The 27,177-nt window shown below is 36.9% G+C and overlaps 1 protein-coding gene across 2 annotated transcripts; it reads right to left on the bottom strand.

The window, feature by feature from the left end:
• Positions 1 to 17,224: 17,224 nt before the first annotated feature.
• Positions 17,225 to 25,135, bottom strand: LOC122036236 (actin-related protein 7-like). 2 transcript variants are annotated; one of them, XM_042595512.1, is made up of 7 exons: positions 24,890 to 25,135; positions 24,519 to 24,737; positions 23,683 to 23,824; positions 21,506 to 21,576; positions 21,205 to 21,388; positions 17,762 to 17,829; positions 17,225 to 17,681 (listed from the first exon to the last, which is right to left on the bottom strand). In XM_042595512.1, the coding sequence occupies exons 1-7, from the start codon at positions 24,965 to 24,967 to the stop codon at positions 17,529 to 17,531; spliced, it is 915 nt and encodes a 304-aa protein (XP_042451446.1). In that variant the 5' UTR covers positions 24,968 to 25,135; the 3' UTR covers positions 17,225 to 17,528. The 2 variants fall into 2 exon arrangements, with proteins under 2 accessions (XP_042451446.1, XP_042451439.1); XM_042595505.1 differs by having other exon boundaries at positions 21,506 to 21,750; positions 24,890 to 25,133.
• Between the last annotated feature and the right edge of the window lie 2,042 nt (positions 25,136 to 27,177).

Here is a 27,177-nt window from a genome sequence, read left to right as displayed (position 1 = left end):
TTATTTTATTGTGCACTTATAGTGGTGGAGATTAGAAGCAAAGCAATCATATGGTAGCGCATGAATCCATGAGTAGCTTGAGTGAGCTCCACTATTGCATTTATATAAGAGGAGAGCCACCATTACTTATCTTGTGATGTTATTTCATTATCATTTTTAGTTTATCTAGTATGGATTGAAATTATCATGTTTGTCAATTAGTGTATGAATTGAATCCACGAATGCTTGTCTTTAAGATTTGACAATCGTAGGTAACTTTCTTTTCACTATGTTCTAAAGCATGATTGAGAATTGCTAGAGGAATGCATTTTAGTTGCTTTCTTATTTTGTTGATTTGCTCGAGACGAGCAAGAATAAGTAGGGGGGAGTTGATAACTAGCATTTTTATATGGTATTTTGGCTATTATACTTAGCATTTTTACCCTCTCGTATGCTTAATTTAATTCCGTATTTGTATCATATTTTGTGAGTTGATATCTATTTAGAGTCTTGAAATAATTTTTCCTATATTTTCTAGGATTTTATCTAAAAGGTGCATCTTGTTTTGTAGGGAAGCATCTAGGCCGTTGATCAAGATCAAATAATCCAAGGGTTCATCAAGAAGTGGAGTTCCAATTCAATGTAATCCCAAGTCTAATTTCAAAAACCCAACCCCATCCTCAAGCCCACTCTTAAAGCCCAATTCCAAAAACCCAATTTCATCCTCTTAATGGATCTAGATCCCATCAACCAAAACTAAAATCCAATAACCCATTAACCTTACCCTTTTTCTCTCAAGCTCGAATAGGGACCCGAGGAATCTCTACTTGCGATTTTTGGGGTTAGGGCATGCGACAAGCTTCATCGGCGCCGCCTTCCCCCTTCTTCCTTCTTCACCACCGGTCAACAACTTTCCCTCTTCTTCTCTTCATTGTCGCCGGCCGACCCTTCCACAGTTCTTCTTCTTCTTCTTGATTCTAGCGGCAAGTGACAGTAGACTCTTCTAGGCGACGGTAGGCTTCGGCAGCAACTCCGTTCATCAACCTCGCCGGAGGGGTTCTTTGGTGTGATCTCCATCGTTCGATTCCTTCTGGCAAGTGGCAGAGCAAGGAGGCAGCGACGACGGTTCATCCCATTTCACAGCATCTCCATTTTCTATCAACTTACATCCGAGGGGGGTTCATTGGTGGAAGATTCGTATCATCCTCGTCATTGTCGAACTGTGCAGCAGTCCTGCATAGTGCTATTGTTCATTGGAGTTCGGGGTTCGATCGTTGGGCCCTTGCGTGACGGCTAGGGTAGTCCTTGGTATCAAAGTGGATGAATAGATTGTGGTTTAGATTTCTTAGTTTAATTCTGTTAATTGTGTCAATTTACTTGTGTTGATGCTTTTGATTAAATGCTTGTATTAAACTTGATTCCCCATATTTAAATTGCACATATTATGCTTAATTAGTTTCATGCACGCAATGTGTTTGATCAATTGCTTCAACCATTAGTTAGGTTTAATTTGATGCATTTTAGTTTGTTTAATTTTGACTTTGTCTTATTCTTTCAATTTCATTAATTCTAGTTTTGATTGAATGCAATTAGGTTAGGTTAGATTAGATTTCTTTAATGCTTTAGGGTTGTTAAATGCTTACTTTATTTCATGTTGTTTTGTATTTTCTGCAATTATAGTTAGGTTAGACTTAGCTTTTATTACTTGCATTGTCTTTCATTTATTAGATTAGATTTCATTTAATGCTTTGTCATTTCATTCCTTAGTTTAATTGTGTTGATAGTTAATCCATAGCATAGTGTGACAATGCGTTGTAGACTAATTATTTGCACTTAGTTAGATTTCATTCCAACACTAGATTAGTTTCCTACTTGCTTTGCTTTTCATTTGTTAGATTTAGAATCAAAATCTAAAACCCCCATTTTCATATTAAAAATCTCAAAAATAGGAATAACATACAATCCTAGATTACCATCCTATCGTTGCTTTCGTTGGAAGACGACCTGAGTCATTTCTATACTACATTAGTATAGTTAGAGGGGGTTCAATACTTAAATTCTTTTGATATCATTTTCACGACGAAATAAAAAATTGGCACCGTTGCCGGGGATGTGTAGCGGTGCTTGATGATCTTAGGATTGTTTTTCTATTTTCTCCCTTGTCTGTTTCATTGATGGTTGGATAAATTCAAAAACATTGTTAGGGTTTAATTATTTCATATCTTGTATGCATGTGTGATATCTTGTCTATTTTCTGTGTCTTTTGATTGTATTTGTATGAGTGTTTCAGGTAAGACCAGGAAATCTGTGTATTATCAGCAGTTTCAAAGTTTTAGTGTGTTCAAGATCTCAGACTTGATGAGCAACATGGAGAAGAACACTGAAAAGATTCTTAGAGAGCTTTGGGCACCAGACTTGTCAGATGATTCCTTTTGCATCAGATATTCTGATTTGGAAGTAGACTTTGAGTTATGACATATTGTACATTTATTAATAAAGTTTCATGGACTATCTGGTGAGGATCCCAATAGACATCTGTAAGACTTAGAGATAGTTTGTTCATCATGAAACTCACTTGGCATATCAGGAGATGATGTTAGACTTAAAGCATTTCCATTTTCAGTAGAAGATTTAGCAAAAGATTGGTTGTATTATCTCCCACAACTCTATCACCAGTTGGATCGAGATGAAGAAATTATTTCTGGCGAGGTTCTTTCCTGCTTCTAGGATTGCAGCTATTCAGAAGAGTATTTATGGAATCCAACAATTTATAGGAGAATCATTTCAACAATATTGGGATAGATTTAAAGCACTTGTTGCTAGTTGTCCTCAGCACCAGATAAGCGATCAACTACTAATTATGTACTTCTATGAGAGATTGTATTCCATGGATAGAAGTATAGTTAATGCAGCTAGTGGAGGGGCTCTAGTTAACAAGACACCTGCTCAGGCCAGAGAACTTATTAATATTATGACTGCAAATTATCAGCAGTATGGGACTAGACCCATGATTGCTAAAGATGTTCATTCCTTTGCTAGTATATTCTCTACCAGGATCTAGTATTATCAGCCTTATCCTCAGTCTTATTAGACTCTTCAGCAGGATAGGTATAATTTATTTGCAGGATTAGGGTATGGGAACACACAACAAGGGATTTCTGAGTGGCTCCAGTATTATCAACCTTACTTTCAACACCATCAGCTTGAGAAACATTTTAGGGAGCAATCACAACAATTTTTGCAACAACAAGAAACACAATTCAAGCTAAGAACACGTTCATTGATACAATTACAATTGTATTCAGATTAACCTACTACATCAATTCTCAAGGAGATGGATTATAGAGTTTGTGACATTTCTGACTTTTATTCTGCTACTTTACATGACTCTTCTATTTTTTTCATTGTGATATTGTAGTTGATTCTAATAATATTTTTATTGATGATATTATTGTTCCAGATATTCTTGATGTTGCAGGTGTTTTTGATGATGAAAGTGTAGGGGAGACCCAAGAATCATTTCCTTTGACTATTCCACCACCAGCTGAGCCTTTTATTGTATATATTGACGATGGAAGTGTAGGGGAGACTCAATAATCACTTCCGTTGATTGTACTTGATCCAGAGCCAGATCCTTCACCAAGATAATGTCGCATTCACTGTTTTAGAAACTCTAGATACCTTTCAGGATGGTAAGATTTTAGAAACTCAATAACCCATTAACCTTACCCTTTTTCTCCCGAGCCCGAATAGGGACCTAAGGAATCTTTACTCGCGATTTTTGGGGTTAGGGCACGCGACAAGCTTCACCGACGCCGCCTTCCCCCTTCTTCCTTCTTCACCACTGACTAGCATCTTTCCCTCTTCTTCTCTTCACTGCCGCCGGTCGACCCTTCCACAGTTCTTCTTCTTCTTGATTCCAGCGACGAGCGACAGCATACTCTTCCAGGCTGCGGTAGGCTTCGGTAGTGACTCTGTTCATCCACCTTGCCGAAGGGGTTCTCTGGTGTGATCTCCATCATCCGATTCCTTCTGGCAGCTCCACCATTTGGGGTTCAGGTGGCAGAGCAAGGAGGCAGCGGCAACAGTTCATCCCATTTCACAGCATCTCCATTTCTGGTCAACTTTCATCCGAGGGGGTTTATCGGTGGAAGATTCGTATCATCCTCGTCATTGTCGAAGTGTGCAGCAGTCCTGCATAGTGCTACTGTTTATTGGAGTTCAGGGTTCGATCGCCGGGCCCTTGCGTGACGGCTAGGGTAGTCCTTGGTATCAAAGTGGATGAATGAATTGAGGTTTAATTCTGTTTGTGTTAATTTACTTGTGTTGATGCTTTTGATTGAATGCTTGTATGAAACTTGATTTCCCATGTTGAAATTGCACATATTATGCTTAATTAGTTTCATGCATGCAACGTGTTCGATCAATTTCATTAAGTTCTAGTTTTAATTGAATGCAATTAGGTTAGGTTAGATTAGATTTCTTTAATGCTTTATGGTTCGTTAAATGCTTACTTTATTTCATGTTGCTTTTTATTTTCTGCAATTATAGTTAGGTTAGAATTAGCTTTTATTACTTGCATTGTTTTTTATTTACTAGATTAGGTTTTATTTAATGCTTTGTCATTTCATTCCTTAGTTTAATTGCGTTGATAGTTAATCCCGAACCACTTTTTTGCCTCCAAGAATTTCGGCCACCAAGGGAATGCCAAAATAGGAAACTTCCTTTTTTTCTCTTTCTCCTCCAAGTAACCGGCCACCAAGTGCTTCTTTTCTTTCAAGTTTTGGCCACCAAGAAGAGATGAGTGCTGACCTTAGAAAGAAGAAAGGGAGAGAAGAAGATGTGTGCCTCCAGCCTTAGGGAAGAAAACAAGGTGAAGGGGAGAAGATGAGAGAGATGACCACACAAGGTGAAGAAGAGAAAGAGGTGCCGACCCTAAGGGAGCAAGGAAATTATGGAGATGTATATACCATAGGGCACCCTTTACCTCTCTTTTATAATCCTTGTTCATGGCAAAAAAGGAAATTTTAATAACAATTAAAATCTTTCTCTTTTAAATTTCCTATTGTGATGACTACAAAAGGAAAGTTTTAAAATTAATCTCTCTCTTTTAAACATTGTAGATGACTATAAAAAAGGAAAGATTAAAATTAAAAATTTTCTTTTGAATCAGGGTTACAAAAAAAGAAAGTTTTATCAAAATTAAAAAGTCTCTTTTAAACATTATAGATAACTACAGAAAAGGAAAGATTTTAATAAAATTAAAATATCTCTTTTAATCCTTTGTAGATAGCCATAAAAGTAAATATTTTAAAATTTAAAACTCTCTTTTAAAATCATGTGGATGACTATAAAAGAAAATATTTTAACAAATAAAATCTCTCTTTTTAACTCTATGTGGATGACTATAAAACTCTATGTGGATGACTATAAAAGGAAAAATTTTAACAAATAAAATATCTCTTTTTAACTCCATGTGGATGGCTATAAAAGGAAAAATTTTAACAAATAAAATCTCTCTTTTTAACTCCATGTGGCCGGCCCCTTGCTTGGACACCAAGCAAGGCTTCGCCGGCCACTACTTGGGCTCCAAGCTAATGCTTGGACGACCCCCTTGCACCAAGTAAGGATGTGTCTGGCCCATTACTTGGGTAAGAAGTGGACTTTGTCGATACAAGGCTTTATAGATGCTACAACAGGGATCGAGAGGAGGAATTGGTTTTGGTCTCCCGATGAACTTGAGCTTCCTATGTTCGATCCAAACACCCAACTCAAGTTCATCAATAAGAACTTATACCACTAAAGAGTTATTATTGAACTACCGCACCAATCCCATATTACATTATGAGCTCCTTCTTATTATAAGTGCGTTAATCTCCCTGTGTTTAAGATATCGAATGTCCATTAATCAAGTGAGTTACTGACACTCACTTAATTAATATCTTTCTCCAAGAGTAGTACCACTCAACTTCATTGTCATGCCAGACTAGGTCCACTTGCAGGGTTTACATGACAATCCTTATGAGCTACTCAAGGGGACATCATCAATTTAGATTACTAGGACACAGTTTCCTTCTATAATCAACAATACATCATATAAATAATATTATTTCCCAACTTATCGGGCCTATTGATCCAACTGAATAAATCTCACCCATTGATAAATTAAAGAAATAAATACTAAGTATATGTGTTTGTTATTATATCGAGATTAAGAGTATACACTTCCATAATTACAGAGGTCCTGTTCTTTTATGCAGTCAGTATAAAAAGAACAACCTTAAATGATCCTGCTCAATGCACTCATATTGTACTAGTGTAATTTTATAGTCAAGATAAACTAATTCCAAATTATACTACGACCGTTCCAATGGTTTGCCCCTATTCATCTTGGTCGTGAGCTACTATTTATAATTTATAAGGAACTGATAACATGATCTTCTGTGTGACACCACACACCATGTTATCTACAATATAAATTAAATTGACAACTATATTTAACATAAATGCAGACATTTGACCAATGTGATTCTTATTTCAAAATAAATGTTTATACAAAAAGCTTGGCTTTAAGTATACATCCTAACAATCTCCCACTTATACTAAAAGACTATGCTGCCATAAATATTGTCATACATCTGATTCTCATCCCCTCAATATGCCCATCAAAAGCTCTCGCCGGAAAGACCTTAGTGAGAGGATTTGCCAGGTTATCTTCTGATGCAATCTTGGCGACAACAACTTCTCCTCGCCTTACGATGTCTCGTATCAGGTGGTACTTGTGCTCAATGTGTTTACTTGCCTTATAGGCTCGTGGTTCCTTCGAGTTTGCTTTTGTACCACTATTATCACAATAAATTGAGATAATTTTGGGCAAACCAGGAATCACATCTAAGTCCATCAAGAAATTTTTGAGCCATACAACTTCTTTGGCTGCCTTAGAGGCTGCCACATACTCAGCTTCTATGGTGGAGTCCGAAACGCATTTCTGCTCAACACACCTCCATGTTATGGCTCCGCCTCCCAAAGTAAACACATACCCTAAGGTTGACTTACTATTGTCCCTATCTAATTGGAAGTCCGAATCCGTGTAACCCACAGGGAGCAAATCATCTGTCTGGTAAACTAGCATATAATATCTAGTCATTCTCAGGTACTTTAATATATGCTTTACGGCAATCCAATGTCCCTGTCTTGGATTATTTTGATATCTGCTAATAATGCCCACGCAAAACAAATATCCGATCTTGTACATAGCATCGCATACATTAGGCTTCCTACAGCCGAAGCATAAGGAACTGTCTTCATGTCCTCTATCTCCTTTGATGTCTTAGGACACATATCTTTAGATAAAGGTACTCCATGCCGAAAAGGTAAGAAATCTTTCTTGGAGTTTTGCATGCCAAAATGAGCAAGGATAGTATCAATGTATGAAGCTTGGGATAAGCACATCTTTTTCTTGCGATCCCTTATAATTTTGATTCCAAGAATATGTCTACATTCTCTCAAGTCCTTCATATCAAACTGCTTGGACAACCATACCCTTACGTCTGACAATACTTTGACATTGTTGCCAATGAGCAAAATATCATCTACATATAGTACAAGAAATACCACCACGTTTTTGTTACTCTTCTTGTATACATAAGACTCATCCGGACACTGAATAAATCCATAAGACTGGATCACTTCATTAAACCGGATGTTCCAAGATCTCGAAGCTTGTTTCAGTCCATAAATAGACCGATTGAGCTTACATACAAGATGCTCTTTGCCCTTTGCAATGAATCCCTCTAGTTGCTTCATATAGATGTTTTCTTCAAGACTTCCATTAAGGAAAGTTGTCTTGACATCCATTTGCCAAATCTCATAATTCATATAAGCGGTAATAGATAAAAGAATCTGGATAGACTTGAGCATGGCTACCGGCGAAAAGGTTTCCTCATAATCGATTCCCTCTTTCTGAGTATACCCTTTTGTAACAAGCCTTGCTTTGAAGGTTTCCACCTTCCCGTCCGTCCCTCATTTTCTTTTGTAGACCCATTTACATCCAATGGCTTTTACACCATTCGGTGGTTCTACAAGCTCCCAGACCTGATTAGAATACATAGATTCTATTTCAGAGTTCATTGCACTTTGCCAAGATGCTGCATCTTTATCTTCGAGTATTTCATCATATGTCCGGGGATCAGGTTCATGTTCACCAGGGATCAAGTCCAAATATTCTCCTAAAAACATGAATATTTTGTTGGGACCGAATATGTAGCTAGAGGGGGGGTAAATAGCTCGGTGCGATCTCCTACTCATCGTTGCTTGTTTCCTCAAAGATATGCAGCGGAAAATACAAAGAAACAAAATACACAACGCTAACAAGAGGATTTACTTGGTATCCACTTCACAAGAGGTGACTAATCCAAGGATCCACACACTCACGCACCCTCCACTAATAAAACACTCCTTTACGGTGACTACTAAAGGTGGAGAAGCCCTACAAGTTTACACTACAAGAAGAAAGGGAAAGGGAACAAAATACAAGCAAAAGCTTACACGTTTGCACAAGAAAACCCTAACCCTAGATTTCTTCTTCTTGTTGTAGATCCGCCTCTTGACTTGGAAATGCTTCCAAGAACCCTCAAGATCCGGCGTTGAGAACTTTGTGGAGTTGCTGTGAAGATCGCTGAAGAGAAGAATTGAAGCCGTGGAAGTTCTTCTGAGAGAACAGCTCGCCAGCAACTAAATATGACGCCAACGGTCGGATCCCAATCGATTGGATTGCTCTCAATCGATTGGGGAGGCTTTGGATCAATCGACTGATCGATCCAGAGCGCCTCTATGCTCTCAGGAATTGTCTGGATCGATCGGCTGATCGATCCAGGGCTTATCACGCAGAATCGAATCTCCCAATCAATCCACTGATCGATTAGGGGCTCTAGATCGATCGGCCGATCGATCCAGAGCTGTTCTGTTCGCGCGACACTTCTTCCCAATCGATCCACTGATCGATTGGGAGAAGGCTTGTTGTGGGGACTCGCCCAATCGATCAGCTGATGGATTGGGCATAAGCCAATCGATCGGCTGATCAATCCAGCTCATGGTTTTTGCCCAAAATCAAGTCCAAAGTCCCCTAAACCAACATCCGGTCAACCATGACCTGTTGGTACATCATGCCTAGCATTCAACCACCCTTGACCTTCTAGGACTCCCTCACCAAGTGTCCAGTCAATCCTTTTGACCCACTTGGAGTTTTCTTCCTCATGCCAAGTATCCAGTCAATCCCTTTGACCTACTTGGACTTTCCAACACCAGATGTCCGATCAGCCTTAATCCATCTGGATTTCCTCGTGCCTGGCTTCACTCACCAGGACTTTCCCAATTGCCTGGCTTCACTCACCAGAACTTCCAACTGCCTAGCTTCACTCACTAGGTCTTCACCTGGCTTCACTCACCAGGATTTTCTTCTGCCTAGCTTCACTCACTAGGACTTTCACAATTACCTGGATTCACTCACCAGGACTTTCAACTTCCTAGCTTCACTCACTAGGTCTTTCACCTGGCTTCACTCACCAGGATTTTCTTCTGCCTAGCTTCACTCACTAGGACTTTCACCTGCCTTCACTCACCATGATTTCCTTCTGCCTAGCTTCACTCACTAGGTCTTACACCTGGCTTCACTCACCAGGATTTCTAGTCAAGTATCCAGTCAACCTTGACCTACTCGACTCTCCTTCACAATCTCCCCACATGAACAATCACACCTGCAATCTCCATGTGTTGTCTACATGTATTGTCAAACATCAAAACCAAAACATCAAGACTCGAGCTTGACTCAATTCAAGCTCAGTCAAACAGGTCAACCTTGACCTAGGGAATATTGCACCAACAATCTCCCTCTTTTTGATGTTTGACAATACCTCCTTTAAGTTAGGCTAATCTCATAGCCTCAACTTCCTTCATGCCAATATATGAATGAAGATTCCCTTCATCCTTCCCTTTTTCCATAGGGCGATGCACATTCTCCCCCTATTTAGGGAATAAAGGCCTAATTAAACCCTACATTCTCCCCCTATTGGCACACATCACAAACATTCCCCATCTTTGGGTACACATCAAAAATAAACTCTCCTCCTGAAGAGTTACCCTTCGTTGTTTACAACTTCACTCGTTGCTCACAACATAATAATGAAGGTCCCATACCCTTCATTATTTTGAACGCTCAACCCTTGAGCATATGGTATATTCACACACAATTCAAATAAAGGTCTCATACCCTTCATTATCATCAAATGCTCATCCTTGAGCATACACTACTTGAATAATGAAGATATCCACTCTCCATTACATTCAAATGCCCAACCTTGAGCATTTTCGCTAAAGAAGGTTAACCACCTTCCAAGGTGTATGAAAAATAGATTTTCATGTCCTTAAGGAGTAACTTCCCCTAAAGACATGCACGTAACTTCTGTCATTGCACCAACAGTGACTTGGAATCCCTAAACATATAGGAAACCCAAATTTAGAAGTTTTGATGTTCATAAATTCAATATTGAAACCAAACCTCAACCTAAACCTCTACTTAGTCTTTCTTAACCAATCCATCCTTGTTTTCATCATGAAAACTCCCCCTAAATGTATACAAATGTGTTTTGAGGGTTTAGGAGTGGTTACCTAGACTAAAGGTGGTTCAAAATGCTGAAAATAGACTTTCCCAGCTAAAATCAGCATTCCCAATCGATTGGAGTTGGGTTCTAATCGATTGAACTCCGCTGAATCGATCCACTGATCGATTCAGACTGCGTGGATCGATCTAGCGAGCTTCTGCTCGCGAGAGATGCCTTCTCAATCGATCACCTGATCGATTGAGGCACTTCAATCGATCGGTTGATTGATTGAAGCTCTGAAAAAGTTGAAATTCAATTTCAGTCAATTTCAGAAACTCCCCAAAAATTCTACAAAATTCAAAAAATTATGAAAATTCATGTAGACATTCCTTAGGGCATATACTATAAAGGAAAAATAGTTTTCTAAGAAAATACTTCATATTTTCCAAGATTGAGACAAACTTGAAAACTTGTAAAAACTTTAGTGTTTTCTTCCAAGTTTGTGCTCAACTTCAATGATGATTACTATCAAAAGATAGTCTTCACCAAGGTTTTTCAAAAGCATTTTAAAATCATTTTCAAAATCAATATCCAACCATGTTCCTTGGGTTCAATGCACATGACTTGTACATTAGCTTTCCCAATGATTGGAAAACACATAACTATGTGTTTTGATGAACATAAAACTCAAAAAAAATGCACTAATGTGAAAATGCACTAAAGTTACTCCATGCTAAAAAGGTAAGAAAACTTTCTTGCCGGTCGCCGGTCGCCGCCGCCGTCGGTCGCCGGTCGGCGCCGCCGGTCTACGCCGACGCCGTCGCCGGTCGACGCCGCCGCCGATCGCCACCGGCCATCGGTCGTCGGCTGGCCGACATCGGTCACCGGACACAAGCTCCGACAGAGGTGCAGCGGCCGTCGGTAGAAGTCGCAGGATATTTTTGTCATTTTTTAATAATATGAATTACATTCCTTATAAAAAAATAATAGACACCAAACAAAAGATTGTAATCATCCCTGTAATCAAAAATTACATACATTATATTACCAAACATAATAATGTAATCAAAATTACATTACATTACATTACATTACAAATTTGATTACATTACAAAATAGATTATATTACACCCAACCAAACGTAACATAAATACGATCAGGGATAAATTTTCTATTTGATAAAGTTATTCTAAATGATTTGAACGTTAATATATATCACATTTTTAAATAATATATTACATATCTATTATATTAATCATCTTATTAATATACTCATATTTATTTTAATATTAATATTAATTATTTATCAGTCCCATTATCTATTTATTTAACTTTATTCTTTATATTTATTTTTTTATTATTCATTTATTTTATATAAAATTTGCTCATTAACCATATTTAATTTTTTGAATGCGGTTAATATGTGAGTGTTATAACACTTATCTACATTGGTTTGTAACATCATTTGAGTGTTATAATTCCCACGTATTAACACTAATGTGATGCTCTAGGTCTCGGAGATACGATATTAAATAGGGGGAACTAATCTACTGATAAGGACATCTTCAATAATTATAGTTCTATAAAATTTATTTTATAGTCTCCCATATACTACCTCAATTTCATATCAAAAATATGAAAACCTATTATTCTTTCTACAGTAAAAAAACATTCATATAACCTTTTTTTTACTCTATATTGTTAATTTTTTTTATGATAAACTCAGTTAGCCTCATTGACTAATTTAGCCCTAGGTGATCGGCTCGACCCCATGAAAATTTTCCATTGCCCACTAGGGTAAATTAGAAACCGCGTGTGGCGGGCAACTCAAAAGCCCAACATCTTTTGGTTGCGTGCTCCATTTGGATGAAACATTTGTACAAATACGTCATAGTTGAGAATCGAACCGCGAGTACCTGAGAGATAATTTGGATATCTTACCGTAACACTATAACCCCGGAGACATTATCAATTTTTTTATATATCATTAATTATTGGTCACATCTATATTATTAATTTTGAGATAAAATAGTAAGTCTTAAATTTCACTACTGTTTTGAGACTACGAGATCCAAACTTCACATCCATATAATTAGAACTTTTTCTTCACTTTTTCATTTCAAAAATCTTTTTAAAAACTTCTGGTTGTAGTTTTTACCTTCTGACGCTCGACTACTCTCCATTGTTTCTTAAAATCAAAGTTACAGCATAGAGGATGAAGTATGTGAAGGTCCATTTGCAGGCCGGCAAGAGGGGAGGGGTGAATTGCCCTACAAAATAAAACTCGAACCTTTCTCAGATTTCAACTATATAATGAACACTTGTAATAAATAAATAAAAGAGACTAAGTAAAGAAAAGCAGACACCAGAATTTTACTTGGTTTGCAATCAGGGGATTGCTAATCCAAGGAATGTAAGCGCACTATCTGATTCTCCTCTGGGCGGAGTAGCCTCTTTACAACGTTGACAGCACAAATGAAAAGAACAGAATTGAAAGCACAGAAGGAATTGATTACAAGTTCGTTGCTCTGAATGTGCAGACCAGTACTCTATTTATAGTACTGGTTCGGGCGCCTGAAAGGAGTTCCGGGCGCCCTGGGGGGGATAAAATTCTATCCCCAACGATCAGATCGCGTTTGACGCGATCCTGGTCAAAATCCAGGTCCGGGCGCCCGGAAGGGTTCCGGGCGCCCCGGACTGCTCCAGGCGCCCCAGAGCCCGAAGTCAACAACGTTGACTTTTTCGCCTCCAGTTCAGCTCGTCTCGGTCCGGGTCTTGTTCGCTCCGGCTCCACTAGCTTGGGTGATCTCGGCCATCCGGAATAGGGCTCACCCGAACCCAAGTTTCGGCCTTCTCTTCGAGCAGCCTTCCTTCCCTGTTTCTCGTCCCTCGAACGTCGCGCACGTTCTTCTCATCCACCGGTGTACTCTTCCGCGGTCACCTCGTCCCTCGGACGCACCGAGCCCATCGGCTCTCTCCCCGTGCCGTCCTTCTCGCTAGCCGTGTCTTCCGCTCGACTTCCTGTGTTCCTAAGCTCCTGCACACTTAGACACAAGGGTTAAACAAACGCAGGACCTAACTTAGCTTGTTTGATCACATCAAAACACCTTGGGGTTCCAACAGTATGATATCTCTAGTATAATAGTCAGAGGTCGATTCTCAAAAATTGATGATTTGAAATTTACTCCACCATGTGTTTATGGCTTGTGCTCTTGTATTTATCTCCTTCTATATCCATGGGGTCGACACTAGGGGGCCGCTAAGGTAGTAGATCTATTTTTTTTAAATTAAAGTTGCGGACCCCAGGGCGTAGCACAGACGGTGGGCGCATAACATCTTTGGCATAATGACCAGTGGTCAATTCTCAGGAATTGACGATCTGAGGTTTTCCTCACCATGGTGACAAAAGGCGAATATGCTCGCCCCCAACGCCCCTGCCAACCCTTCCTAGGGTCAACACGGAGGAGGTAACAAAAAGTAGGTGCAACACGAAGACTTCCCAAGGGGTCACCCATCCTAGTATTGCTATCGCCCAAGCACGCTTAACTTCACCATACGTCTATGACATGTATACTTATATTTATCTCCCTCTATATCCGTGGGGCCGACACTAGGAGGCTGCTAAGGAAATAGATCAACCTTTTTAAAAATCAAAGTAGTAGCCCCCATGACTATCGAGCGACTACACACTTCATACTTTCTTAAAATCGAAATTAATGCCCCCATAGGCTATTCGGGTTGGTACATGACAGAGGCATTGTCATATAAAGTCTGGGATCGAATTCTGACAAGTGCATACTCCTAGAGTGGAGTACCCCCTCTACCATATAATCTCCATGGGCTATCCGTGAAGTACATCTTATCATAATGTGGGATCATACTGATAGGGCGCTAGGAGTGACAGGTAACTCGGGGTGAGCATTATCTCCTTGGCCCCTTAAAATTGAAGTTGCTGATTTTTTATTTTTTTTGGTAACATTATGCTTTAAATAATTTGGAATAAATTATTTGAGAACTATTAATTATTTAATAATTAAAATCCATGAATTATTTAACATTTTAGCTCATTTATATATGCATAAAAAGATTGCAAGTTTGCCCTTTAATGTAGTGGGAGGACGTCTGTTTAGTTTCATAGATATTTAAAATTAAGTTTTAATTTTGATATATTAATAGATAAATTTTTTAATAGATGATTGAGATCGATGAATTGACGAGCTATTCATTATGAGTATTTTTTAATTTATTTTAATCATCGATAAATTTTTTTTTAATAGAATCTAACTAGTCATCCTAAAATTAACCTATATAAATGACTACTAAATAGAAATGGCAAGTTCATGGTGATTGCCTTGCCGATAATACATTGAAGTTCAAAAGGTTTAAAATGCAAATGCATGATTACCGACTAAGCAATTGTTAAATTATCTACATTTATTAATTAGCATCGACAATTTTGTTTAGAGATGAGTGAGGGTGCCCTAGGGAGTAGCGTAGACCGTGAACATATGATATCTCTGTGTAATGATTAGAGGTAGATTCTTAAAAACTGACAACTTGAGATTTACTCCACCATGCGTCTAATGTCTGTTTATCTATATTTACTTCCCTCTTTATATGTGGAACTAACACTAACGGGGCCATTAAGATAATGGATTTACCTTAGAGGTGAGTGAGGGTCGTCCTCATAATTGGCTAAGTTGATAGATGCATGGGTCCAATCTTGATGGAAGATTTCATCACCCTTTGCTAGACCTTCGCCCATGCATTTACTAGTTTGGATTTTTACATTTACCTCTTTCCATACTAGTAGGATCAACTCTAAGGGGCTATTGATGTGGCAGTTCTGTATTTTTAGAGGTGAGTGAGGGTTATCTCCTGGGACAGAGTGTCATGGTTAGGCTTTCCAGTGATAGATCAAGTATCTAGAGTTTAAGACTCGGCATGTGGCGTATTATTAGAAATTTTTCTCCTTAATAGGTAGCGAACCTGAAAATGTTGGTGGTTAGGATGAGTCTCCATGTATATTTCCCTGATTTACCTAGATAACCAGTGAAAAACTTCCATACCATCTGACTGGCTACTCCAGGTTCGATGTTACCTAGTTAATCATTTTTGTTAAAAGTGAGTGAGGGCATGTGAAAATTTTCCATAAGATTAGATTAGTTGCTTCAAATTTGGTATTATCTGATTCATCAAGTTTCTTTTAGAGGTGAGTGAAACATATCATCAGGGTTACAGGGTCGTCTCAAGATTCCTTGAGGCCCTAGGTAAAAAAATTTATTCAGTGTGAAAGGACAGGGTTATCATCCAGATACCTACAATTCCGAAGGTAAAATTTTCCATAATTTATTCTCTTATAAAGTATATAGGATCATCCTAAAGGTGTCACTAAAATAGCTACTCTATCTTTTACTGCAATAGAAGTGAATGAGATATGAAATAATATGAATCACGTTTAGCGTGACCTATCAGTTGTTGTATCTCACCTGGTTTGAACATGAGCCAATGTGCACCATGTCCACTAGCTAAGCTCGTGGATTGAGACATTTAATTTAAATATTTTTATAGTTTAATTATTAAAATAAAATTGAGTTTTTATAGTTTAATTATTAAAATAAAATTGAAAATTATAGAAAAATTTAAAAATAAAAAATTATTATAAACTTTGATTAATTATAATGTTGACAGAAAAAATTGACATTTTTTATTTTGTTAAGACATTAGAAAATTTAAATTATTAAAATTTTCATTTTTATTAAATTTTTAAAAATATATAATATTAATAATTATTATAAATTTCAAATAAATAATAAGACATATCAAAAGGCTGCGTCGAGCTCGATTGTAATCTTATTTTGATGTTTTTTCCCCAACGATAAGTTGATTTAATCGACTTTGATCAAATGTTATTTGGGAATAATTTTGTTATTATAAAAGTTTAGACTACAAGACGTTCAAGTTGGATAAACACATGTATGATGTATTGTATCAAGTTATATAAATTAATTACAATTCGATTTCCGTCAAACGATTAACGTGTATTTGGCTGAATACATGTGCTTACTGAACTTGTAAGTCAGCGGTTCGAGCCTCGCTGTTGTCGCGATTAACATTGGGTGATGAAGACTTTCAGTGTGAAAGAGTGTCTTTTTATCCGCGCTCCCTTCAATTTTTTATGTTTTTATTTTTTTAATTAAATTAGTTAAAATGATATTATCCGAGCTCAAATTTTCAGTTTTTTGTTTACTTTTTAATGAAATTAGTTAAAATGATATTATCGTATTTTATATACTTAAAAAAATCTATAAAAAATAATGTCATAATGTATAGATAATTTTTTAATGATCTTTAAAAAGTTTAAAAATAATTTAAGTTTGTTTGATGTAAATTCCTTTTGTACCCCAACTAAATTTGGTGACGTCACATTCTTACATCGCTTATGTTTCACTGATTTGATTGGTACTGTCAATTTGCAATGCAGTGCAATTTGACAAAGAGGATCTCTCTAGCCAAATTAATTGAATTCCTCGGTATAATTTCAATTAATTTATATGTAAAACTGTTCTACAACTCTTTCACATGCCACACGGAAATGGCAATGCAGTTGCTTCGAGTTCTCTTTCAGTCTGCACCATCAGATCGTCTTCAATTCGAAATACCAGTTTTCTTTGGTTGACTTTCACAACAGATATGGCAAACACTTCGTTCCACAATAGTTCAATGATAGAAAGACTCTAATTCTACAGTAGATTCCTTGTCGTTGGCAACAAGAAAATAGAGTTACAAACATAAATTATCTAAATTAATAGATGAGCCAGGTTAGAAGCAATTTTTTATGATCAGTTGTGGGTGGTCATTATAATCTCCCTCCGTGACTTGCTGTTTCTAAGGAACTTTAGCCGATGATGCGGCAACAATGACGCTCACCCAGAGTGAGTTCAACTAGGCCTAGAAGCATTTTTTGTGAACGATTGTTGGTCCCGTCTCATCGTAATCTCCCCTGGTTACGTGCTGATTCTGAGGGAAAACAACTTTAGCCAATATGGCACCACCCATCCAGGCTGAGTTCTTTGATAAATTCTCTGGCATGTATTCTGGGGGCTGAAGGAACAAAGAAATGGTTAGTGGAGTGTCCAGATGATGGAATATCAAAATGGGAAGTGCAGATTGTCAGAAGATACCTTTATGAGAGATGGGCGGATGGACGAGGAGCACAAATTTGCTTCTTTCTGAAACCGTTCTTCAAAACCTAGAAATAAATAAAATCATCACCAAATAAATAAAAAAGAGGCATAAAAGGGCCTAAACTGGGAAGGAAAGAGTAATACATTAAAGTCAATCAATCTTAGCCTCAATGTTGGTTAAATTTGTTGATCATGAGTATAAATTCGGTGGAACTCAATTAGTTCTGATTGCTGCAAACTAATTCCATATCCATACATCGAACCTTTCGTTGGACCATGTCAATTATTATATATAACTAATCTCAGATAGATCATGTCAGTGACTTATCATGTATACTTGATTCCTCCTAACTAAAGCATTAATGTCATTTCTCACCTTTGTGGTTCTTTATTTGAAAGATGAGCATCAAATAATTGACTCTTCCTGCAGCTTCTTATGATAATTAAAGGGCTCTTCAGGAGGTATGAGAGATGGAATCCTGTACACCCCACTATTGGCACATTTTGGGGAATGGGCATAGGTGTGGGATGTGGCGTGGGATGGGGTCCTAGTTTTGGTTCTGAGGTCATTGGATATGTTGGGGCAGGCTATGGTGTAGGATTCAGCGTGGGCATTACTTTGGCTGGTATCGGTGTTGGCCTTCCCCGCAATGACCTTTTTCAAATCCTATACAATGGTATGCCTCTATCCTTGTCTTGTTTTCCTAAGTGTGACTACCCCCTTATCATTTTAAATCTTTACAGTACTAAACATCCATCAATCTTTTGGTTATGAAGCGAATAACCCCCACCACAGAACTAAACTATACCCATTCTGTGCATCTTTTTTATGCTAGTATGTTCAATGTTGTAATCTATCACTTTGGATATGTAAGAATGGTAATAGTCGATAGGTCATGGTAGCCTTTGGTAACAATATTTTCTCTACTAGTAAATGATCTTGGAATTGATACATTAACCAAACATAGAATAGCAATTTGTTCTCAAGGCCTCCCTAGTAACTTAACAATCAATGTAGAATAGGAACAATATCTGAGATGTCGACTCCACATTATGTTTTATAACTGCTGCAGTAATCTTCTATCCAATTGGAACTTGTTTAATTCATGGCATAAGTTATGAAAGATAAGAATGGATACTTGACATATGGAAAAGAAATGTATGATGACGGATGTTTTCAGCTACTACAACAAAGGCTGCTCCTTTCGACATGGCAAAGTCTTCCACATTTATCATCATGAAGGGCGTCACAGAGGATAGTTTGAACTTTGTTGCACCTCATATATCTTTTTTGAGGAAAGAAACTAGCTGGAGGCTCTCGAAGCTCAAGTCAAATATTCATGTACAGGGAACTAAGTTAAACAAACTTAACACTGTAGTATCAAAGAAGATTCAGTCTACTTTAGAGTGTTTAGAAGCCTTCAAACAGAATGTCTGGCAGCCTCCAAAGCATCGATAAGCAAATTGCAAGTGTTCAATCTTTGGATGTGTGTGCTTCATCTTCGGTATACAAGGCTAATTTGTATGAAAATTTTTAAGTGTAGAGGCAGCAAAATTCAAGATGGAGTTACATGTTCCATCAATTTCCATCGATCATTGAGGCTTACACGAGGCCAGAACAGTTATTCCATTCCCTATATGTTTGTGCGAGTTGATGAACCAAGTGTATAGGGTTTTTTTAAATGAGCTGAGCGAACCAAAGAGACTAAATGGGCCAAACAAACAGAGTGAATTAAACGAGCCAAAGAGACAATATGAACTGAAGGGTGAGAGGGGTAGCAAATCAAGTGAGCTGGATGGGCTTAACAGACCCAAGCAAACCAAGTGAGTCGGAGAGGCCATATGAATTGAGTAGCCTGGATGGGTCAAAGGACTAGGCATACCTAGTGTATCAGGCAAGTTGATTAGGCAAGCAGGGGGGAAGGATGAACGGGCTAACAAGCAAAACAGACTAAACAAATAAGGCAAGCTGGATGAGGGATCATATGACCCATGCAATGTTACTTATTGAATAGGTCAGATGAAGCAATATTTATTAACTAAAGTGATGTTTTATAAAAAAAAGGACAGACGGGTGTACAAAGCTCCGACTAATGTGGGATCCCGGAGAAAGATCTATTATACGCAGCCTTACCTGCATTGCAAGGGGCTGAGCGACTCGAAGACGTAACCACTAGGTCACAAGGTAACAACTTTACCATTACACTAAGACTCCTTTCATTGTGAAAATTTATTCTTGTCTTCGTCTCCATTGAAACCAACACAAGAATGAAAATGATCATTCTATTTGAGTTCATCAACTGAAATTAAACGGATATATATAAGCCCATCAAAGTTGATCATGAGGCAAGCATGGCATAACAGAGGTCAGCAACATCCATTGTAGTTGATTGTGAGGCACGAAGGCCATGATGAGGAGTCTAGTAAGGACTAGACAAGCTTACCATGGTGGTGGTAACAGTGAAAGAGTGCAAAGCTTTGCGTAAAATTAGCAGATTTTGAGGTTGGCAATCAGAAAGGCTCAACTCCTACAAATCTGAAACATTTACCCAAATGGCAGTTTTGATAGTTGAAAGTGAGGAGAAATCACTAGTGCAATCAACTTCCTGCTTGGTAAATCTTGAAACTGGAATTTGATAGAAAATATGATGATGATTAATGAGGATTGAAAGCTTTGAAAGATGGAATCTGAAGGGAAAGGAAGATAGGGAAAAAAGGAAGCAGAAAGAGAAGGTGAAAAGTTTTATTTGTGCCAAAGAAGAGAAAGGGAAAAGATGGAAATAAAATGAAATTACAATATTACCCTCTTCATCAACAATGGGTCTCTTCATCACATAGTCAAGCAATCTCCCCCCATCTCTTATTCGGTTTTACCAAGTGATAGCTCTTAAATCCCATTTATGTTCTGGCATTGTTGATTTTCTATCAAGGCTTTTTTTTGTTACCACCATCACTTCATTGTTATGATTCCATGCTATTCGGAAACACCATTAAGGGAAATCGTATATTATAGCGATTTATTCAAAAGAATACTGGTGTTTTATTCATGCACCAGAAATAAGTTAAATAACTAGTTAGAAGATTGTCAAAGGAAATTGCTGAAAATTTAAAATTCAAAGGCAATTTGAATATGGAACAACAGTGAATATATTGAAAAACAAGATAGAAAATCCAAATTAAGAAATAAAGGACTAAAACATTAAGCAACATATTAATTTATCATCGATTCTTACAGAGACTAGAATGAGCACCAACCTGGAGACGGCAATTGAACAGGTGAAACTACCAGAATTAAAAATCAACTTGATTTTGCAGAAATAAATGATTCTTGCAAGAATGTGAGAATGGAGATGCATTGGCTCATAAGGTACCATTCTACTTAAGGTTAAAAGTATTCTGGAATAATGAGAACAGAACATCCAAAGAGCAGGAATGCATACCAGTCATAGATGCTGTACCACCACAAAGCATTGTATTTTCCAGCAATTGACGAAGGTTCTCAGAAGAAACACTTGATATGCTGCGAACCAACTGCTCAACTATCCCATACTCTTCTATACCCAAGATAGATGGTTCAAATAGAGCTTCTCCAACAATATAGCCCCCTCGTCCAATAGTTATAGTCTATCATATGAAAGATGTTGAGAAACTTAGTGTCTACAGAAGTGGTTAGGAAAGAGTGCAAAGGCGCTAAGAAATGGACATATCATCTCTATGACTGAAAATCAACTAGCAACAAACCTGTCCATCAGGTAGGGTGTGAGTCTCTGTTGGGCATTTGTTTTCTGTTTCTTCAAAGGAAGTTTGATCTTCTGCACAACAGGCATATTGCTCTTTCAGCTTCTCCACCTCAGAAATGTCAATCTTGACTAAGGGATTAGATTTCTTAAGTTTTTGTGCTAGTAAATTAGTCAAATCAATTCCACCAATCTGAAATCTTTTTGATGCTATGTGTTGGACAGCACCTTCGCAAACTGGTGCAATGTCTGTTGAGATTGAATGTTCATATTAACAACACAGTTGACAGATAGTTGAGAATCATAGAAACAAAGTGTAGATGCCATTACAAACATTCAAGGTTCTAAAATTCGCTAGGCGCTAATCGGGCGCTAGACCAGCGCCTAGCGCCTAGGCCGCCTAGGCGGGAATTAGGCGCCGCTAGGCGGATTCCTCGGATTAATAAGATTTATTAGATTTATTAATTTTAAATATAAAATATCAAAATATAAATTAATTAATAATAGTTATTAGAATTTTTAAATTTTAAATATAATATTATTAGAATATAAATAAATTAATAAATTTTATTAGGATTTTTTAAAAATTTTAAATATAAAATTATGAATATAAATATGATTTATATGGATTAATAAGATTTATTAGAATTTTTTAATTTATACCTAAAATATTATAAATTAATTAATAATAGTTAATCCTAGTTTTTAAATTTTAAATATAATATTATTAGAGTATAAATAATTAATAAAATTTATAAAAAAGATTTAAATTTTAAATATATTTTTTATTTAGTTTGTTGGGATAATTTAATTAGGGGTATAAAAGCCTATTGAAATTATCCTATTTAAGTGAGAAATTGTTTAATTAAATAAATAATTAAAAATTTTAACAAAAAAGAAAAGAAAAAAGAAAAAACGCGAACTCAGTAAATGACGTGCGGGACGCGTCTGCTGTCGCGCGCCGCTGGACCTGTCGCCGGAGGCTTCCGGCAGCACCGGAAGCTTCGCCGGAGGCTTCCGGCGGCACCGGAAGCTTCGCTGGAGGCTTCCGGCAGCATCGGAAGCTTCAACGTCGCGTCCCGTACCTACGCTGGGCGCGACCCTGGTACCACCGGAAGCCTCGGGCGAAGCTTCCAGGGCCGCTGGAAGCTTCCGGCGACGGGTCTGGCTGCAACAGACGCGTTCGGGAACGCGTCTGGCATTGGCGGGCGCGTCCCGTGTCCCGTGATGCGGCGCCCAACGACTACCATCGATGCCGAGCGCCGCCTAGGCGGCCCAGCCGCCTAGGCGGCCCAGCCGCCTAGGTTGGCCGCCCAGCACCTTTCCAGTGCAGTTGCCAACCGCCGAGCGCCTAGGCGGCCGCCGAGCGCCTAGGCGGCCGCCTAGGGCGCTTTTTAGAACACTGCAAACATTAAAAACAAAACAAAGAAATATTGAATTATCTCAGAATGAATTCAGATTGCTCCACAAGTCCATGGCAGGCGCCTAAGAGGGTCTCACTTTCTCAATATGCATAATAACTAGTTCAGTTTGAGATTCAGAGGAATGATTTCAATCTTAAAATCTATTATATCATATTAAAATTCCTATATATATATATGTGTGTGTGTGTTTGTGTGTGTGTGAATTCAGACATGAATTTGCACTTTGCAGATGACTTAGGAGACTTTCAGAATGGTGAATTATGGAAATGTGACCAGAAATATGAGAGTACATTAGTAGAAACTAAGGATCTGAATTCTGAACCATTATGGAAATTGAAAAAAAAAAAAACCTTTACAATACTCAAGGAAAGGTTAGTAAATAAAATGTACGAACAGACAGCATAGACTCCTCAAAATTTATCAGCCAATATTTGGGAGACTAGACATGTCGTAATAGCTTCCTTGAATCAGAATAAATTCAAAAACAAGCTACAAAAAGATGAGAAAAAAGGTCAATTATCCCCATCTAACTGCCATTGTAGCAGCACCGATTTGTTGCATATTTACATCACTTATAGTGGTAAATAGTTTAGGGTGAGCAAGGAAAACAAGCTTAAGTTGTCTTTTTGCATAAGAATGGACTTGTTGATAGCCAAAAATTTTAAAAAACTAATCTATAAACCAATGAAAATGTAGTCCTTGCAACTATGTATAACAATAATCAGACACTAGCAACTAGTTCACACTAATTGAATACCTATTTTCCCATGGCCAATATCAACAGTGCATCCAGAGATGCGTCCAACAGCATAAAGTGATAATACCACTTGTTCAGAGGCATAAAAGCCTGAAACATTGAACGTTTCAAACATTAGTTGCACTAGTTGTTCTCTAATAGCCTGCAAAAGCATGCCAATATGTACATGAGCAATAAATAAAATTAAATAAAAAACAGTTAGTTCATTATGTAAGTTCCAGGTGTGGCCAACTTGGATTCAAAACACTATACTAAAACTAGAGAATATTAGTTCATTTTCTCAATGGACGATATTAAACATACATGATATGTAAACAAACATGAAGAAATGAAGACAACATACCAGCATAAACATTTTCCCAATATATCAAGAAGGAAACTAATACAACAACAACAATAACAACCAAGCTTTATCCCACTAGGTGGAGTCAGCTATGTGGATCATTTTACGCCATTGAACTCTATCTCCTATTATATCATTATCTATAATCAGACAAGTATGCACATATGATGGAGAGTATTAAGTTTTGTCAATATTGTATCAGTTTCCATTGCATAACACATAACCTTAACATTAGAAGCAGAAGTACATGCAAAACATAAAAAAACACTATTATAAAGTTTCTGTGTAGAAAACGTCAAATTTCTAAATTGCATATAGCATGGTTCAAAGTCTCCATCTTGAACAGATACTGGTGTGAACTCAAAATGTACACTGAATACAATTCAATAAACTTGTGTACTGCTCCAATCTGTCAATTAATCAGGAATAGATGGTGAATAATCAGGAAACATACTTTCCTTGAAAACTGCACACAGTGGTTGCATTCACAAACCTTCGGGGTGAAGAGCGGCTCAGCGAACAGAATCTGCCCTTCATCTCCAACCTCCCAACCAAGGTCAATGTAAAGAACATGCCGAAGCAAGTCTTCCATAGCATCCCAGTCTCTGATAAACCCCCTCACCACAGGATCCGCCGTCACCTCCTCAACCATCAATACATCGCCACCACCATCTCCATCCTCCAGCACGCGCTTCATCTTGGTCTGCATTATCTACATCATGCTCCAAAAGAAATCCAAGGATGAGGATATAGTAAACCAACAAACCCACCCGGATAAATACCACCAAAGTCAGCTAAAATTGAATCAAAGCGTTCATATGAAGAAGAAAACGGAAAAACAAATAGAATCGTCAAAATGCTAACCAAGGCGGGATCTTGATCGGGTGAAGCGAAGCCGATCTTGAGCAGCTTGGATCCAGCATCAACTACCACCGCCTCCATCGATTTGGAGCAAGAAATTTAAAGCCCAAAGCTTGCGATTCCACAACGATTCTTCTTGGGGCAGTAAAACCCTAGTTCGAGATGCCCTCGCGGGTCACGCGTCGGCGTTGCTCGTTTACTCCCTCTCCTTTCATCAGTTCACTTTTACAATTCTGCCCTCGCATCTTCTAATCGTGCTTGCCCTTTCTGCAACTCTACCCTAGGGCTGCCAACGAATCGAGCCGGCTCGCGAGCTTTTCGAGCCGGCTCGAAAAATATTCGATTCGTATTCGAATTTATCGAATTCGAGCCGAACTCGAACATGTTCGAACTTTTTTTCGAGCCGAACTCGAGCCCAAATTATATTGTTCGAGCCGCTCGCGAGCCGTTCACGAGCCTTAATATTTATTAATATAAGTTAAATATATATTAAATAAATAAATTTCGAGTCTTTCGAACCTATTTTCGAGTTATAATTCGAATAGTTCGCGAACATGTTCGAATATTTTGAGCCGAATTCGAACTCGAACTCTAATTCGAACCGAACTCGAACCAAACATTTTAAATTTTTCGAGCTTCGAATCGAGCTCGAGCTCGAATAAACTTATTTCGAGCCGAATTCGAGCCTTAAATTTTTCAGCATATTCGGCTCGATTCGATTCGATTCAGTCTACCCTTGCATCCGCCATTAGATTTCCAAGTACGGAATTTTTCTTTCAACTACGGGATGCTAGCTTCGAGATCACTCACCATTAGCATTTCTCGAATTTTCATAGCACTAAATCGATGGTCCATATTTAATATTATTTGATTTAATATTTTTTAAATATGAATTTAGTTATCCTTACCGGTACGATGCAACGGTTAATACGATCGTTAAAATTTTGAATGAATTTTTTTTAAAATTCTAACATGAATTCATTAAAATATTCTTAATTGTTAAAGTTTTGAGTGAGCTTTTTTTTTTATAATTCTCTCCACATGTAGTTACATGACTCCATGCATATTACATCAATTTCAATATAAATCTATTATTTTCTTCACAATTAAAAAAAAAATTTACATATAATTTTTTCATTTAATATCTTTATATAATTTTCATTTGATATTTTAATTAATTATAATCTTTAATTTAATTTATTTATAATTAACAATTAATAAATTAATTAATTTTAAATTTTAAATTTAATATAGTTTATCATTTTCTTTAATATTTAACTATTTTATAAATTTAATTTAATTTAATTATAATCATTTTTATATTTTTTTAACTTATCTCAAATATATTTATTTTAAAAAATATATATAATTTTAATTATTACTAATTATTTATAAATTGAAATATTATAATTAACTCATCAAATAATTTATTTTTAAATTATTTAAAAATGATCAATCATGTGCATTAATTATTGACTTCACCTTCAAAAGAAAAAATAGATTTGAAAATTCAAACTTATTCTTAATTTAAAATATCAACCTCATCTACACAATTATAAAAAAAATTTAATGAAATTTTTAAATTTTACAAACGACAAATTTGGATGATTCGATGCTCGTTTAGAATATGTGCCGGTGCTGAATTTAATGAAAAAATTTAAGTTGCATGGTCGGAGGCCAAAGTACTCATAGATAGAAAAAGCCCATGATTTAATATCTTATAAGGATAACAATGAGGCAGAGTCCATTGTTAAAATCTTATTATAGTATTTTTATGATCCACCTTGCAGATTAATGGAAAACTTATATAAGATGAGACTCATCGCCTTCTAGATAGAAGGTAAGAATGGACACCTGCATTATTAAAAAATAAAAATTAATATTGATCTAAATTATATATTATTTAAATTAATTAATTAATTATTTACTTCAAAATTTTATTTTTTTAAAAAATAAATCTATTAAAAATATATATATTTATATATTAGTTAAATTCTGCACTCACTGTTTAGTGTAATCTTTAAATCCGTAAACTAATTTTTATGATAATTTTTAACAATCAAGAGTTGAATCCAGGAGACCAGGAATGAACATATAAAAGATAGAAGAAGAATAAAAAGCATTAACTAATCTAATAAAAGTTAATTTAATTAATTTGAATAATCATTAGAGGAAAAAGATTAAAAATATATATATATACAATCTATATGTAAATGACAATTTCAAGTGCACAAAAAGGATTCATACTAAAACTTAATTTTAAGAAAATTGTTTAATAGAATTAAAAAAAA

Source organism: Zingiber officinale, chromosome 1A (genome assembly GCF_018446385.1).
Source record: "Zingiber officinale cultivar Zhangliang chromosome 1A, Zo_v1.1, whole genome shotgun sequence".
NCBI lineage: Eukaryota > Viridiplantae > Streptophyta > Magnoliopsida > Zingiberales > Zingiberaceae > Zingiber > Zingiber officinale.
The sequence above is the reverse complement of the archived record's forward strand: the minus strand, read 5'-3'. Positions and strand labels throughout refer to the sequence as shown.